The sequence below is a fragment of the Homalodisca vitripennis genome, unplaced genomic scaffold (assembly GCF_021130785.1).
Source record: "Homalodisca vitripennis isolate AUS2020 unplaced genomic scaffold, UT_GWSS_2.1 ScUCBcl_161;HRSCAF=1453, whole genome shotgun sequence".
Classification (NCBI taxonomy): domain Eukaryota; kingdom Metazoa; phylum Arthropoda; class Insecta; order Hemiptera; family Cicadellidae; genus Homalodisca; species Homalodisca vitripennis.
In genome coordinates this window covers 221,327-239,260 of record NW_025776282.1, presented here as the reverse complement: position 1 = coordinate 239,260, position 17,934 = coordinate 221,327, and the positions used below count along the sequence as shown (strand labels likewise).

At 36.9% G+C, this 17,934-nt stretch overlaps 1 protein-coding gene across 1 annotated transcript; it reads left to right on the top strand.

Annotated features, from left to right (window-relative positions):
• Nucleotides 1-4,254: 4,254 nt before the first annotated feature.
• On the top strand, nt 4,255-5,150 carry LOC124370409. Its single transcript, XM_046828694.1, has one exon. The coding sequence runs from the start codon at nt 4,540-4,542 to the stop codon at nt 5,107-5,109; it is 570 nt and encodes a 189-aa protein (XP_046684650.1). The 5' UTR covers nt 4,255-4,539; the 3' UTR covers nt 5,110-5,150.
• The last annotated feature ends 12,784 nt before the right edge of the window (nt 5,151-17,934 follow it).

Here is a 17,934-nt window from a genome sequence, read left to right as displayed (position 1 = left end):
GATACTTTTTTTATTTCTTTGTGACACAGTGCAATCAATTTTTCAAATTAGGTGAATGGCTTACCATTGATGAAGGTGTGTCCGTTCCGGGGACGAATCAATTTTCGAGTTTACATGAAGAACAAACCGAATAAGTATGGCATAAAGTTTTATATTATTACTGATGCAGCCACTGGATATGTCTTGAATATTAAAATGTATGTTGGTTCATCAGGAGGTAAAAGTACCATTCAGGACATCGTGGATAGACTAGTGATGAATTATTACGAAAGGGGACACATCATTTTCATGGATAGATTTTATTCAAGCCCCTCCCTATTCAAATACTTTTTCCAAAAAACACTTTAGCAGTTGGAACTGTTAAGAAGAATAGGAAGGGTTTGCCACCAGTTTTCAAGATAAACAAACTGAAAAGTGGGGAAACCATTTTTCAGAGGCAAACTGAGCTGGTGGTGAAATGGCGAGACACTAGGGACGTACTGGCTTTATCCACTAGGCATCGATTCCATTCAACAGCAGTGGAAGTAAGAAGTAGAACAGGTATGGTGGAAAAAGTAAAACCAGACGTCATATTAGATTACAACAAGGGAAAGACTGGTGTTGACCACATGGACCAGCTTCTGTCCTACTACCCTTTTGGTAAAAAATCGATGAAGTGGTGAAGAAAGTTTTCTTCCATTTACTTATGATGGCACAACAAGGGAAAGACTGGTGTTGACCACATGGACCAGCTTCTGTCCTACTACCCTTTTGGTAAAAAATCGATGAAGTGGTGGAAGAAAGTTTTCTTCCATTTGGCTACTGCAAACAGCTTCAAAATTTTCAATGAAATGCACAATAAGAAAACACCATTTGATACATTTTTGAAGGCAATTGGCAACCGACTGGCAGTAGAAGGGGCAATTGAAGAATCTTCTTCCACAATTCAGCCGTCGACTTCAGCTGCGAGACTGACTGCACGCCACTTCCCTACAAAGATTCCTTCAACAGAGAAGAAGGAAAACCCTACAAGGTACTGCAAAGTCTGCTCAGACAAGGGTAAAGCTACCACTGGGAAAAGGAAGAGAAAAGAGAGCAGGTTCTACTGCAAGGACTGTAATGTGGCACTCTGCATACCTGACTGTTTCGAAGAGTATCACACTAAAAAGGATTTTGTGATTTTTTTAGCATTTGAAATTTTTTTGGCAATTACAATTATTTGTAAATATGTATATAGTAAATGCCTTTAAAAAAATTGAAATTACTTGTTTTATTTATTCAAAAGTTAGTTTTCAAGTAACACAAGACATGCGGGAGTTTTTATTTTTCTTAAAAAAAAGGTAAGTTTCGAAATTGTTTTAAAAATTAATTAGATTTTATAGGAATACAGTTTTACATATCAATTTAAAGAGGAAAGATAGAACTTTCAAGAAAATATAATATCATACACATAATATTTAACAGTTAAAAAAAATCTGAAAACCCATTAATTTATGCAGACCAGGCTATAAAAACAGCAAATAGCGATCCAGACTCCAATGTGTTAAATGAATAATAATAATAATTTCCATGGTGTATTCATTTAGAATAAGGTTGAAAATAAATATAACGGTCCATATATAATTTAACATACTAAATGAATTTATTTATTTTTTATTTAACGAATTTAAAAAAAATACTTTACCTGCAATAATATTGTTTCGACAGTAATAAGGACAATTTTTTTTATCACATTGCTATTAATTAAACTAAATTTAAATATTGCTTTCTTATTTCTTTGTAATGTAACAAAATCAAATAATTTATTAAGTCGCACGCAATTTTTTATACTATTTATAGTATTATTTTCATTTAATTACAAACAAAAATTTTTAATGTTTACAGACTAACGTTGTAATAAATCAACACGTTATAGTGTGTTTCACATTATCATTGAAATTAAACATTTTTCATTTTCATTTTAAATTTAGAACTTTATAACCATTTATACAGGGTGAATTTAAGTTAGTGTCGAAAGATTTTTTGGGTGATACTACTCAGTATTATAGACCAAAATATGAAAATCAAAAATCCCTATCCCATCTATCTTTTAACTACGACCAATTTCGCTATTTTGTTAAAAACTCGTGTTTTGTTTCAATAAAACTCAATATCCTCCATTATTTTTAATGTAATTCTGAATCCATTTTTGAAATCCACACAAAATTTTACATGGGAATAATGGAGAAAAACTGTCTTGAAAATAAGTTTGACACAAACATTCTTGCTAATAAATCAAATTCTTAAGTTTTCGGCAAAAACATTAAAAAGATATTAGACCCGAGGAATTAAATTAAGTTAATTCTGAAGAGAGGCCAATACCACAAAAAACTTGCCCATTTTGTGGGCTTTAAAATGACATAATGCATTGTCATATCTTATCAGTTTTTACTCCTGAATATCTTATCTCTACAATCACAAGTATGAAGGAATACCCCATTTTTCAGGTTTTATTATGTCTTTCAGCTGACTTTACCTCTATCCACTTAAAAATAGTTATTTGAGTCGTAGCTATCATGGATTTCACATCGAGAGAGTATGCAGAGATGCATTTTGTATATGGTTTTTGTGGCGGGAATGCTCTGGCTGCTCAGAGAGAATACCACGCTCGGTACCCAGATCGTAGAGTTCCTAGTGATAAAGTTTTTACGAGGCTACATCAGCGTTTGTTGGAAAGAGGAACAGTTCACAGGCAGCGTAATGAGGTAGGTCCTGTTCTTCGAGATGTTGGCTTAGGGTAATAACGCACTGGAGCGACCGCGACCGGTCGCTAGCGACCAAATTAACATAGACAGGCATGTACCAACGTGCATTGAACGACCGCGAGCGCGACCAGAGCTGTTGGCCGCGGCGACCAGAATATTTGGTCGTGGTCGCTGCGGCCAGACGATGTGACGCGACCACAGCCAACATGAGATGGCATGGGAGAACACGCACTAGTCCGCGACCAGTCGCTGTTGTGATAGCTTCTCTCTTTTTGAGTAGTGTCTTTAATTTTGAGGTTAGGTAGGCAATAATGAGTGAAGTCGATTTCGATAGAGAAAAGTGCATTCTGTGTGTTAAGGATAGGCAATGGTTGTGGGACATGACAAAAGAAGAATACAGCAACAAAAATGAGAGGAAGAAAGCATGGCAAGAGATTACACTGTTGTTTAGCAGTGCAGAAGCAACCACTAAAGAAAAAAATACACTATGTAAGTAACTGTTAATTACATTATTTATTTTACTTAGCAAATAAGTTACCTACTTTAATAAAGTACCAGTGTGTCATGTAATGAGAAAAACAACATCAACAAGTTCTTGTTAATTATATTTCATTCTTGCTATTATTAAAGGTAGTGGTTTTGCCATGAAACTGCTCCTTCGTCTGCGAAATATTCTGCTAGAATGTTTCTTGCGTTTGAATTGTATTGACGTGTGTGTGTGTGCCTCCTCTTATGTTGTCATCACTTGGAAACCTATGTATAATGTGTCTGCAAACTGGAAACCATCTCTACTTCGTACGTAATTGTGCAAAACACAACACGCCTTAATAATGTCTATAGCTAACTCAATATTAACATTCAAAGCCCGATGGAAAATACGCCATTTATTGGCTAAGATTCCGAAGGTACATTCAACGTATCTTCTACCTCTGCAATGTCTGTAGTTAAACAATCTTTTCTTCATATTAAGCTGCTTTCCAATAAAAGGACACATAATTCTTTGAGACTGTGAGAAAGCATCATCAGCAAGAAACACAAATGGAATTGGTGTAGTACGTGTTTGTGATATTGGTCTGTCCTCGGGAATATCCATAGTACCAGTATTTATTCTTTGGTACAAAGTTGATTGTTGGAATATAGTAGAGTCTCCACATTTTCCGTATGATCCAATATCAACATATACAAATTGATAGTTTGCATCGGTCACTGCCATAAGGATGATGGAGAAGTAGTTTTTGTAGTTATAGTACAGTGATGCACTGTTTGGGGGTTTTACAATTCTAATATGCTTTCCGTCAACAGCGCCTAGACAATTAGGAAAGTTTGCCCTCTTTTCAAATTCAGCTGCAGTTCTTAACCAGTCTTCTTCTGTTGGTTCAGGTAGACATTCCTTCTGTAGAATATTCCATAGTGCAGAACATACTCTTGAAACAATTTCTTTTATTGTAGTTACTCCCGGACGATAAGAGTGGTGTAAGTCCACAAATGAATTTCCAGTCGCCAGATACCTGAAAATAAGAATCTGAGCTGTACTATTTATAGTATAATTAAACTGCAAATATTTTGGAAGTAACATTATGTAGTACAGCTTGTTACTTTCCTACTAAAATATACTACAAATTGAAGAAAAACAAAACCTCTAATTTAATAAGCGCTGTATTTGCAGAGATACGACTTCACTGGTTTTTTTTCAGGTACGCACCTACAGAAAAAATGGAAGAGTGTGAAGGATTGTTACAACAGGGAGAGAAGGAGGTTGAGTGGTGGAAAGAGTGGTTCAGCTGCTAACAGAAAAACACCATACATATACTACCACATGTTGTCATTCTTGAATTCCAACAACCCACCAACCAATACCCATTCCAATGTGTCACATCCTCCAGATGAAGATGACATCGATCTTGAAAATACCCAATTGGACCAGGGACCAGAATCTGAAACACCTACTGCAACTACAGCGACGGCAGAGCCGTATGCAACACGGGTAACAGCCAAAAAAAGAAAACCAGAGGATAATGTTGGTCAACAATTAGTAAAAATATTGAAAGAATCAGCTGATGAAAGGCGCAGACATGATACAGAAGTTGGATGTGATGAGGATAGGTTATTCCTCTTGTCTTTAGTGTCGAATATAAAAAAAGTTCCAGACCATTTAAAATTATCAGTCCGACGCCAAATTATAAATATCATTGAGCAGAATACAGTTCCTACCCAGCACTACCCAACACCTAATACTAATTACTCTCAAGGATACAGCACTAATTACAGTATTGATAATAACTTTCATTTCAGCCAACAAACTTCACCTCCACAATCAACAGGAAGAAATGAATACAACAGCAGTAATAGCTCTCCAGTTTTTCAATGTTTTGAACAAAGTGAATAACGTCTTATAATAAGAGTATTTTGTTTGAAGTTCGTTTTGTTCATATCCAAACTTATTTTTACAATCTTGCACATTGCAATATTACTTTTCTGTAATAAACACAAATAAACTTACCTTAATGTAACAAGTAGCTTTTCTTCATTTCCAATACATGACCGCATTGCTGTGTCTATTCCTCTAATACTATCTGCAATTTTACTTAGTAAATAATCAAAACTAGAAACAGACATTCTTGTATAGTTAAAAAAACTTTTCATCATATTGCCGTAACTCACAAAAAAATGTTGCGAATTGTCCTTTTGTAGACCTATATTGCAAAAGGGGATGTACCCAAAACCTCCGTTTTTTACGTTTAATGTAACGAGTATACACATGCGCTACAATAGCTATTTCCTCCAGGTCCATATTGCAACTGAGTAGCGACCAGACTAAATTGTTCAAATTGCTGGTCGCGCGACCAGTCGACGTATTGGTCGCACATTATGCAACCGGTCGCGGTCGTGGTCGCGGTCGCTCCAGTGCGTTATTACCCTTAGATGAACGAGTTCTAGATTTAGTTCAAGAAAATCCTGAGGTCAGCAGCCGACAACTTGCCAGAGAAGTTGGTGTTTCTCAGAGTAAAGTGTTAGGAATCTTACACGAAAATAACTTCCACCTCTATCACTTTACAAAGGTTCAAGCATTAGAACCAAATGACTTTGGTCCAAGAATAGAGTTCTGTCGCTGGCTGCTCAATAGTGATATTGAACAATATCATTTTTTGAGAAACATTTTGTACACCGATGAGTCTACCTTCACTAGGGCTGGTGTTTTTAACACGCATAACATGCACCATTGGGCCGAACAAAATCCCAGGGCTTCAAGAGAAAGTTCCTTTCAAAGACGTTTTCATCTCAACGTATGGGCAGGAGTCATCGGAAACCAACTTGTGGGTCCCCACATTTTTCAAGGAACCTTAAATAGTGGAGTTTACTTGGACTTTTTACAGCATACATTGCCCACACTTCTGGATGGACTTGATATGGACCACAATCAGAGGGGCAACATAGTTTTCCAACAGGACGGTGCTCCTCCTCATTTCAGCAATGAAGTGCGTCAGTGGTTAACGGACTATTACCCGACATGGATAGGTCGCGCTGGAACTGTAGCTTGGCCGGCCAGATCTCCTGACCTATCTCCTATGGACTTCTTTGTTTGGGGGACCATGAAACAGGAAGTTTACTCGACCACTGTAAACTCTGAGGAAGACTTAAGAAACCGGATTGAGTTAGCTGCCCAAATAGTGCGTAACAAGTTATCTTTGAACGTGACGGTTAGGTCCATGAGGAAGCGTGCGAGAGCCTGCATTAGAAACGGAGGCAGGCAATTTGAAACCAATTTGTAGATTACTTACTTTTATGATTATTCTTTTTTGTAACTGTTCTTTATGTGTTTATCCTATGTTTGATTTATTATTGAATTAAACACAATTTTGACTGGTTATTTTGCACCGTGATATTTTAAGTAGACCTTGTTTTCCAATACTGATTCTATAATAACCAGTAGAAGATGAAAATAAAAGTAACGTTGCATTATGTCATTTTAAAGCCCACAAAATGGGCAAGTTAAAAAATGGATTCAGAATTAAAAAAAAACATAAAAAATAATTGAGGAAATTGAGTTTTATTGATACAAAACATGATTTTTTAACAAAATAGCGAAATTGGTCGCAGTTAAAAGATAGATGGGATAGGGATTTTTTTATTTTCATATTTTGGTCTATAATACTGAGTAGTATCACCCAAAAAATTTTTTCGACACTAACTTAAATTCACCCTGTATACGTTCCTACACCGTGTTGAATTTCAAACATTGTATTAATTGTAGCAAATACATCGTTTCATGTGATAATGCTGCACTCTTTGTTAAAATATGACAAATTCATTTACAGCAACATCATTGTCATCACTGGCATTTCCAGTGACTGTTCTCTTCCCTTTTGTTTACTATTCCACTTCCCAAGGTAAGTTGTGATAAAAGTATATCTTTGTAATAAAATATGTATTCAAGTGAGTTACATATATTTACGAAATGATTTCAGATCACAAGTATGTTTTATTAAGAAAGGATGAATGTACGTATACTTAATACAATTCTCTCATTTAGATGGGGAAGTGGAAACCTGAGTATAAAATTGTCACAAAGAGAGTGCTACAAATAGCAGACAGCGGTACTTTGGGATTATACCGACCACACCCAGACATGAATCGTTATTTGACATTTTGCTTCTACTGATTACTAGATCAGCGTAGAACAATATTTCGTCAATATAAAACAGGAATTGTCTTATCGCAAACCCCTCCCCATCCTCAGACAGAGGTCAAAGTCGAGCGGTCTAGTAGATAACGTGACTGCAGAGTCTCGCCGCCAGTTCAGCTGGTGTACTTCCGTGTTTTACTGTGTGTGTAATATATTAGTGATGGGTGACACTATGAGAATTTGGGATTTACCCAGGAGCGAAGAGGGGGCCATTCGTTTTTTACAAGATCATGACTTGTTACCTAAATCTAAAATATGCGTGGCGGTCGGCAGTTGCGGCTGAAGGCGGAAATCCACTACACTCACTCATCCTTGATATTGCTCCATTCTGGGCGTCACAGGACACCCATTAATAATTAATAATCGTTGTAATTTTGTAGTTAAAGAGTTGTTTTTTCGTTCTATAGTGTGTTTCTATAAATTTATGTTTGTGTTCCTCATACTGGTGTGGTCGGTATAATCCCAAAGTACCCAGACAGCCATGGAAGGGAACTGCACCATCTCCTGGAGAGGCCCAGTGACTACGCAGTGACAGCGATTGTGTGTCCCAACGGCGTTAAACTATGTCGTCGAGCAAGGACTTCTGTATGAAGATAAGTACGATGAAATTGTAGTCATGGCCGGAACTAATGATACAAGTGACAGTGGTTGTATCAATAGTGACTTTTTAATGCCCTATGCATATTAATTAAACTATGTAAATTAAACAATGTAACAGTAATTGATTTGCCTAGGAGGAGAGATCATGTTTCACCTGCCGTTCATCGTGCACGTGCAAGCTTGAATTTTACATTAAAAATATCAATTGTACCAACTTTATTGACATTTGTATTTTAAAAGAGACTTTTTTACTTCTCATGGCTTGCACATGAACATGCACGGCAAGCATGAACTTGCTTTTGTCATTTTAAACACCATTTCAATCAAGTCTGAGAAAAACTTTTATTCCCATTCCACGACCAAGTAGGGCGCATTAAACACCCAGAAACAAAATTTTGTTGATAAAGTGTTGATTTACTCGTGGATTTAGTGATTGATTTTAATTTTCTACGGTTCTAAATTCCAATTACTTTTTCATATAGAAATTAATTTGATATGATGCCTCATAATCTACGCGTAGAGTTTCCCGATTGTAAGGGTCCTGCTACTTAGATTGTAGACAGAAGAAATTGGCAACTATCTGGCCGTTCGTGACGTACGAATTACCGTTAATGAGCGGCCAAATAATGAGGCCGAAAGTAATATTGTTCTTGCCCCGTGGAAATAATGTAAACATCAATGACATTGTGAATCCACGAGTAAACCCGCCACGTCGCGTCCTTCCTCCGAAGAGGTGACATGCTGACGTACCCCACCGGGTTACGTATAGGACTGCCCTGATGTATGGAGCCGAATCGGTGGAAACTGTTCCGATGAGTACTTTAGGACGTTTTCAGGTACGTTGTCGTATGTGTGACGCCAAATATTTTGGTGAAGAAGCCTGTAATCGGCAAGGACTGTACATGCAATGTTGCAATTTGGGTAAGGTAGAAATTCCTGCACTTTGCCCGTGCCCAGAACTACATGGTTTTCTAACCGTAGAAGATGCGGCGGACGTTGAGTTTCGCAGAAACATCAGAACGGTGAATTCAAATTTTGCAATGGCGTCATTTAAAGCACAGTCGCCCCCGTTGACAGGAATGTCGGCTAGGGTCATTGGTGTTTCTGAATCTCGGGCCAAGTATATCGTTACACGGAACCGGTTCCGGTTCAGACGGCTCCTTTACACAAGCTAAATCATCTCTATTTTATAGACACTTAGGACGCTTGCCAAGAAAGAAACGCCTTTATTGGAGATCGCGTAAGGGAAGCCACGATTCGAACAATCGAGACCATGTTGAGACGTGTTAATCAACTCTGCAGAGCCTATCGGTTCATCTTGGAAGTTTTGACTGACGTACCGGACGGACGCACAGTGGAGTATCGAGTTCGAAAACCTGGCCAAAAGTGATAAAATTAAAACGATAATAATTAGGACTGATATGGATGCGTTGGAAAGCTTATAACCGGTCGCGCCTGTAGTGCAGGTTTATTGCTGATAAACCCTCTCTCTCGCGCAGCAGAAGCCAGTTGAATTTAGTAGTCGCAACGAATTGGACATTTCTTACAGCGCGAGTAAATTTACATACTCTGTAGAAACTTCTTGTATTATTAATAGTTTTGAACTGATTTCGATCAAACTTTACAATATTATACTTTAAGGTAAGTACTTTTCATTCCATATTAGTTTAGACCAATTTAATAGCTTCATTTATTGGTAATTAATATATACTTTCAATCAAAATATTTGTAAAAAATGTATTATAAAAATACAATAATGTAGTTATTTTAACATTGTTCCAGGCTTCCTCCGGATGGAAATTTTTATACAAATATAATCTGTAACTATTCAATTACATAAACCAATAAAAAAATATTCCACATGTTTCCCCCTTTAGGAATAAAATTACATTTTCTAGGGTACATTTTAAATTTGAAATGTTGAGTTCTGCAACAAAAATATATAAAATTATTGATTTCTGGGACATTATTAAAAACATTGATTTGGTTAATTAAGTTATTATAGACACTTGCACATTCATACACAAAAACCGGTCTAGTTATGACGGAGGTCGAATTAGAAGGGTATCAAAAGGGTTAGAAATATGAAATGATACTTTTTTCTCACATCATATTTTTCTTAGCTTCGTTCATTGTAATATACGCAAATAAATGTTAAATCAATGTCACCAACTATACATAAACCCTTAAAGTGGCGACTTTTTATCTAGTTATCTAACGGTAATATAACTGTTATTAAACGTGTCTGACGTTTGATATGAGTATCAAGCATGAAACTAATTCTTTTACACTACGTATTACACCACATAGCCTTTTTGTAACTTAATTATTTTTTATTTACCATTTTCTGTCACTTACGTGTCTAAACAAGCAAACTGACATGTGATTGAGTGGAAAATACCTGTTAACGTAATTAAGGCATTATGTAAATTATTTATATATAACTAAGGGCATATATACATACAAATATGCCTCTAAAAACTATAAATGTGCCATAGAAACATACCGTGAGAAATCGAGGGGAAATCGAATAATGATTGTGCAGTTAAAGTCAGTTTAAAATTTTAAATGTTAGCTCTTAGCAAGAGCAAGCATATCAATTATAATTAGACGTGAAAAACTGTCATCCTTCGCAAAAAGTATTATTATTTATTCCTTAGTAAGGATTTTATTTGTTTCCAGACAGAAAAATTGAGAAGGAATTTTTCCAGGTTGACTTTATATGGTCTGATAAAATTGAGTGTTCTGAAATACATTTGGACAGTAAATTGCAGTTCATGGAAAACAGAGTGGTCGATATCACTGTCCTGAACGTGAAATAGGTAAGCTTAAACATACTCTGAGCTACTTTAGGTCAGACTTCAAAAAACGATAGCTAGCTGCTCATAAACATGGATGATAGGTTTTATTAATCAAAATAGCAAATGGCTTGAGGGGAACTGTAAAAGTTTTAAATTACACTCCACCTGTTACTGGTCGTCCAGAGAAAACATTTTCAGAATCAAGTGAAAGGTCAAAGCGTAGAAAAACAGAAGAGCTAAGGAAACTAGCATCTTCCGAGGAATTAACCTTTACTGCTTCAATGAACCAAAGAGCAGAGGCAATCCTGTAGCTGCAGACCTTATTAAAAAAAAATCACAGAAACCCCAACTAGTGCAAAAAGAGATTAAGAAACTTTTATCCAAAGCTGAAAATGTAAATGTAAAAAAACACTCACCATCTGAGGGCATTGTCCATATTTGTTAATGCTGATCTAACCAGAAAACAATATGAAATAATTACAGTTCGCAAACAAAAATGTTTATCCATGTTACAAGTTAAATTACAAAAGCCAAAAAAGAATGCTACCCAACTGAAGCCTCTATATCCATAACAGAGACAATGGCTGAAGTAAATCTTCAAGATTTATTAGATCACACGTCATCTAGGCTTTGTAAATATTTACATGATGTTTTTTGAGTGCCTGTCATCCGAAGAACGAACTAGTATGGAACTAATGTATAAATGGGGCTGTGATGGTTCTCAACAATCTACTTTTAAACAAAAGTTTAAATATTGTAATGGTGATGATTCTAACATATTTCAAAGCTCACTAGTGCCATTACAGCTGTTTTGTACAATTGAAAATACTAAGAAAGCCATTTGGCAGAACCCTACTCCTTCGTCTACAAGATTCTGCCGACCTATAAGAATAAGATTTATCCAAGAAAGTGTGGACGTTACAAATGAAGAAATGTATTATATTGAAAACAAAATCAAGGAGCTGAAAACATACTAATATACAACCAGACCATTATTTAGTTAAAGTCAAGCACACACTGGTTCCCACTATGGTTGACGGAAAAGTGTGTAACGCACTAACAGACAAGCTCAACAATGAGGTGTTTCATTTGTAAAAAAAGCTCAAAAGACTTCAACAGGTTAGAGCAAAGATTTCCAGAGAACACGAATTCTTTAAAATTTGGCCTATCAATTCTGCATACTAGAATTAGATGTTTTGAGTCTCTTCTTCATCTATCATATAAACTACCAATTAAAAAAGTGGCAAGCAAGAAGTGAAGAAGAAAAAGAAAGTTAGTTTCTGAAACAAAAGGAAATATCCAAGATGCATTTAAATCTGAACTAGGTCTACTTGTTGATATACCCAAACAAGGCTTTGGTAACTCAAATGATGGAAATACATCAAGGCGTTTTTTCGCAAACCCTGAAACCAGCTCACGAATTACAGGTATTGATTTGGGACTAATAAAAAGGTTTAATGTTATTTTAGAAGCAATTTCCAGTGGATATGAAAATAAATTGTTACCTTGTTTAGGAAATATGCTTATGAAACAGCAAAGTTGTATGTTGATTTGTATGGATGGTACCCCATGACACCCACGGTACATAAAATACTGATTCATGGATCAGCTGTAATTGAAAATGCACTATTGCCTATAGGGGACAGCTGTCGGAGGAAGCAGCTGAAGCAAGAAAACAAACATTTTAAACTATACAGGCAAAAGTATGCAAGAAAATTCAACAGAGAAGTGTGTAAACGAGATGTATTGAACAGACTTTTACTCAGCAGTGACCCCTTAACCCGCCGTTTAGTCCCCCTGTGAGAATAATTCTCACATTTTTCCGTATTTTTGAGTAGGCTGCGCATTCTATTGGTCATAGGTTCAAATCGTTCTAGGAGTTCCTCACTCTGTACACTAGGAGCGCTATGGTAGCTCAAACAAAACTTTATTGGATGCCGGTTGTCTGGTAGAGGGGGGTAGACCTGCCCATGTCGCGTCAGTGAGGAGAATCTTCTACTCGGGACTAGTCGCGTCACTGTTGTTGTTGAGTTTTATATCCTCTACACCCGACTAACCGCGTGACATTTTATTTTTTTTTTTTGGTTTAAGTGACATTATTTTACTTGCTTGATTTACATTAGTTTTTTACATTAGATATAAGTTTTCAATATGGATCAAGACAGTCAGTTGTTGAGTTGGTTGGAACAATACAGACGATGCTGATGATTCAGAGGACTCTGATGGACCCAGTGAACATGACGATGATGATCGTCACTCAGAAGTATCTTGCTCTGATGTAGAAAACTCAGATGAGGTTGATAATGATGTTTATATGGTTCCTGATATACCTGTTTCAACACCTGAACCAAATCAAGATTGTGGCACTTTTATTGCCATTGATGAACAATTTGGTTTACAAAAATGATCTGCTACCCATAAATCATGTTGAGCCTTTACAGCCAGTTAGCTTCCAGAATGATATTCATGATTTGGAAACCAATGAGTATACTGTACTTGAACCAGGGCCTCCTTCTCATGTCAAAGTGAGCTAACTGGGAGTAACCAAATTGGAATTGGTAGGCCTAGTGATTTTTCGAGTCAAGCTCGAGGGCGAGGTGTTGCTCGTGGACGAGTAACTAAGAGGACGTGACCATGCTCCTGTTCGGTCACATGGCACAAGAGGTTCGGACTGCTGTGCGAGGCCCTGGGTGCTGTACGACGAGATACTCGTGGTCGAGGAAGTACTAGCAGTCAACCTGTCAGTCGTGAATGCCCTCAGAATTGTTACATTGGGAAAAAAACTAACGTCATTTGGAATAAGTTTCATACCTCGAACACTACCAAAGCTCGCCCTCAAAACATCGTGACGAAATTACCTGGAGTGACAGGAGTAGCCCGTGAGTGTAAAACTATAGTAGATTGTTGGAAACTTTTTTTTCCCTGATTCTATGTTGCAGGATATTGTGAAAATACACTAATCAAAAGCTTTCCAAAATGAGTCAAAAATATACTCGAGGAGAACAAGACTGCCGACTTACAGATGTGACAGAAATATCTGCTTTTTTCGGGCTCTTATATATATTAGGGGTCAAGAAAAAACAAACCATATTCATTTTGGATGAACTCCGGACAGTTGATGGAACAGCGCCAGAAATTTTCATTGCTACTATGTCACAGAGAAGATTCCGTTTGCTATCACAGGCCCTAAGATTTGATGATGGAAATACTCGTGCTGCAAGGAAAAAAGTTAGATAACTTAGCACCGATTCGAGAGTTATTTGATTCATTTGTAAAAACTTGTGGAGAAAGCTACAGTGTTGGCAAGAATGTTGCTATCGACGAAATGATGGAGCCGTTTAGGGGCCGTTTGCAAATTTCGTATTTACATGAAAAGTAAGCCCTGCAAATACGGTATAAAAATGTATGCAACCGTTGACTCCGCAACTTTTTACACAGCTTACATGGAGATCTACCCCGGCAAGCAGCCCAAGGACAGTCCTTTTACAATGGACAATGATGCAGCAAGTGTGGTGAAACGTTGCATTTCTATAATAAATAAAACAGGACGAAATGTAACAATGGATAATTTTTTTCACGTCAGTACCTCTGGCAAATGACCTTTACGTCAACCACAGACTAACAGTAGTAGGAAACGTTACGTAAAGACAAACGTGAAATTCCTGCAGAACTACTTGATGTTACTGGAAAGGCGTAACTGCTCTTCTATTTTTGCTTTTTCCAGGCCACCAAATTACTGTTCAATGGTATCGTATAAGCCTAGCACTTAAGATAATAAGCTAGTTTCTTCTTTTGTCCACGCTTCATGATGATGACAAAATTGATGAAAAAAGTGGAAATGACATGAAACCCGAAATAATCACATATTATAATGCAACTAAAGGTGGATTAGATGTGGTAGACCGGCTGAAGACAGAATACTGTGTATCTAGAATTAGCAGAAGATGGCCCGTTTACGGTTTTCAATGGACTTTTGAATGTTGGTGCTGTCAATGCGTGTATAATTTTCAAAGCAAACACGAAACTCTGAAATGGCAAGAAACAATTTTCTTATGGAACTCGGCAAGGATTTGATCAAAAATCTTCTTTTGAGAAGAGTTTGAAATAAAAAACACTGTCGATCCCAACGAGACAAAAAATTAAAAACTGTCTTGGTAAAACATGAAGAAGCCAATATAGGAACCCAGCTGAACACACTTGTGCACAGGAACCTGGGAAACCCCCGAAATGTGCCTATTTGCCCAAGAAGAAAAAACCGTTATACGAAGAATACTTGCGGGAGAGTGTCAAGCACCCATTTGTAAAGAACATGTGGCTACCACTGTCTTAGTGTGCTCAGAATGTGCCAACAAAGAAGACTAAGTACGATGTTAAGTGTTCTGGAAGAAGAAAGAAAACAAAGACTTTTTCATTATAACAGTAGGTATATCATTATTTCACTTACAAAAAAAAAAAAACTTACCTAACTCATGTTTAATATGGCTAACTGTTATTTTATGTATTAATAAACTCTCTCTTAACTGTAAATGTGTTTTTTACTCTACCTTGTTTAGCTTAAATATTATACTAGGGGTTGTATTAAAATGCATTTACATTTACAAACGACTAAAAAATTAAGAAAACAAAGGTTTTTGACAATAATAGCATGAGTGAATCAACCTTTTTTTTGTGTAAAAGTGACTTTATTATTATGTTTATTATTTAAATATTAAGTAATAATGTCAGTTTTGTAACAATATAGAGAATATTAAACAAAGTATTTGAAAAAAAACAGGGTGTGAGAAAAATTCTCCACAGCCGAACTAACGGCGTTACAAAGCTTTACGGGACTAACGGCGGGTTAATAAGCCCTCCAAGACAAGTACACAGAAGAAAACTAAGCCATTTTCGAAAGAAACTCTGCAGCTTTTGTTGCCTTGCGTGGAAAATGCTACCTGTACAGAAGATGCACAGACTGCAGAATTGAGAGAAGGAGAAGCATCATCTGAATCGGAGGATTCTATTTACATGGAAGACTAACGGTAAGTTATATAGCGTATTACATTATTGTTTTTATTATTTTGTAAATTAAAATAACACTCCCTTCAATGTTATCAAGTGACTTAAAATCTAAAACAATCGTAAATTATTTATGTAATATAAAGGATTTTGCACAATATTTTTTTGGCATACAATATCTTAAAACGTCAGTTTAGCTTCTCGAAATTGCATATTTTTATTTACTACAATGGTTTCGAATATCAATAAAATTAAATAACCACTGAATTATACAATAACACAGAATATAACGTTTTGGCCAGGTTTTTGTCTAAAATACTCCACTGTGGGACGGTCAGAGTTCACGATGTTCACGTTCTCTTCAAGGAACGCATTGGCAACGATCTGAGATGGTACAATTTGCCTGCCTGCAGAAGTGACATTGCTGCAGTGTACACAGGTGAAGAGCCGCCCAGAGATGTAGATTTGGTTGTGTACCTGCAGGGCAGTGACCGCAGAAATCAGATCAAGAATCTGAACAGCCTTGCCGATCCAAAGGTGTACCCTCTCCTATTTCCCAGCGGGGAATACGGATACAGAACGGGTGTACCACACAGGCAGACAAACAGAACAGTGACGTTGAGACAATTTTACTCGTGGCGATTGGCCGTCAGGAATGGCTGCTCCGTCCTGCACAACGGAGGAAAGTTGTTTCAACAGTACATTGTTGACGCATGGTATAAAGTCGAGGCAAATCAACTTTGATTCGTTCGGCACAACCAGCGATCGCTGAGAGCGGAAAATTATCGTGGTCTTCGTAGGTACCTAAAAGAAAGAGCGTGTGCGTTTTTTAAGATTTTGTTCCGTAGGACATCTGTTAAATACTTTTAGACATTTTCTGCGGTCTTTTAGAACCTTCTAATATTTCTAGATCTTGACGAGTCAGTGGACGCATGGTGGTCTTTTAGACCGCACGCGATCTAGTTTGTTTTTATTTCACTGTCCTTTGCCCTTGTAGGGGAGAGCGGGGTAATATCGCACACCGAGGCAATATCGCACAACCTGCTTTTCGGCTCTGCAGTTGATTTAGACTGCGTTGGTCAGTGCTGCAGCCTGTCGGCCAAGTCTACAAGCTTCCCCAGTGTGGAGATTTCCAGTCAAAACACTGAAACGTCAAGCGCTGTTTTTATTATTGTGTTTAGCGTGGTTTTCTTGTTAAATTGAGACTGCACTACTTAAGAGGTAAGTGTAAAAGCTTTACAATTAGAATAGTTTTTATTATTTAAATTAAATTTACGTATGTTAAGGTATATTTTCAATAGTGAAAGGAGATCGATTTGTGAAGGTTTTTTATAGGTTATGTTCGAGAACATTCATGATGTCAGTGAGGGTTCTTATGGGAAGTTTTAAAAACCTAATTTAAAGCCTATTAGTGCATAGTAACAGGCCTGGTTTTTTACAGATGGTGAGAAAGCGTGCCAGAACAACGGACAGAGCTAAATGGGACAAGGAATCGATGGACGCAGCCATAAAAGATGTAACATTGAATGGGAAGAAACTAAGAGAATCAGCTAGAGCATATGGTGTTCCTGTTTCGACCCTTTAAAAGATCGCATCAGAAGTGGAAATCCGGAAGAAAAACTGTGCCTTGGAAGGAAACCTACATTTACTTCAGCTCAGGAAAAAAGAAATTGGTGACCAGGTACTCTTATTGGCTAAATGTTTTTATGGTATTTCAGCACTTGAACTTAGACGATTAGTTTTTGAATACGCAGAAGCTAAACAACATAAAAAAAATGACTTCAATCAATCCTCAAGAATGGCAGGTCAAGATTGGCTTATTCACTTTCTGAAACGAAATCCTACTAGTTAGTGTAAGAAAAACCCCAAGCCACTAGTCTTAACAGAATAACTGGATTCAACTACACTGAAGTTAAACAGTTTTATTCAAATCTGTGATCCGTAATGGAAAAGCACATTGTTTGATGTGTCAAGAATTTATAATTATGACGAGACTGGCATATCTACAGTCCAAAAAACCGGGCAAAATTTTGGGCCCTAAGGGAGTAAAACAATTGGATTTGCGACCAGTTGGGAGCGAGGGGAAGAACATAACAGTAGGCTGTGCAATGAGTGCCAGTGGTATGTA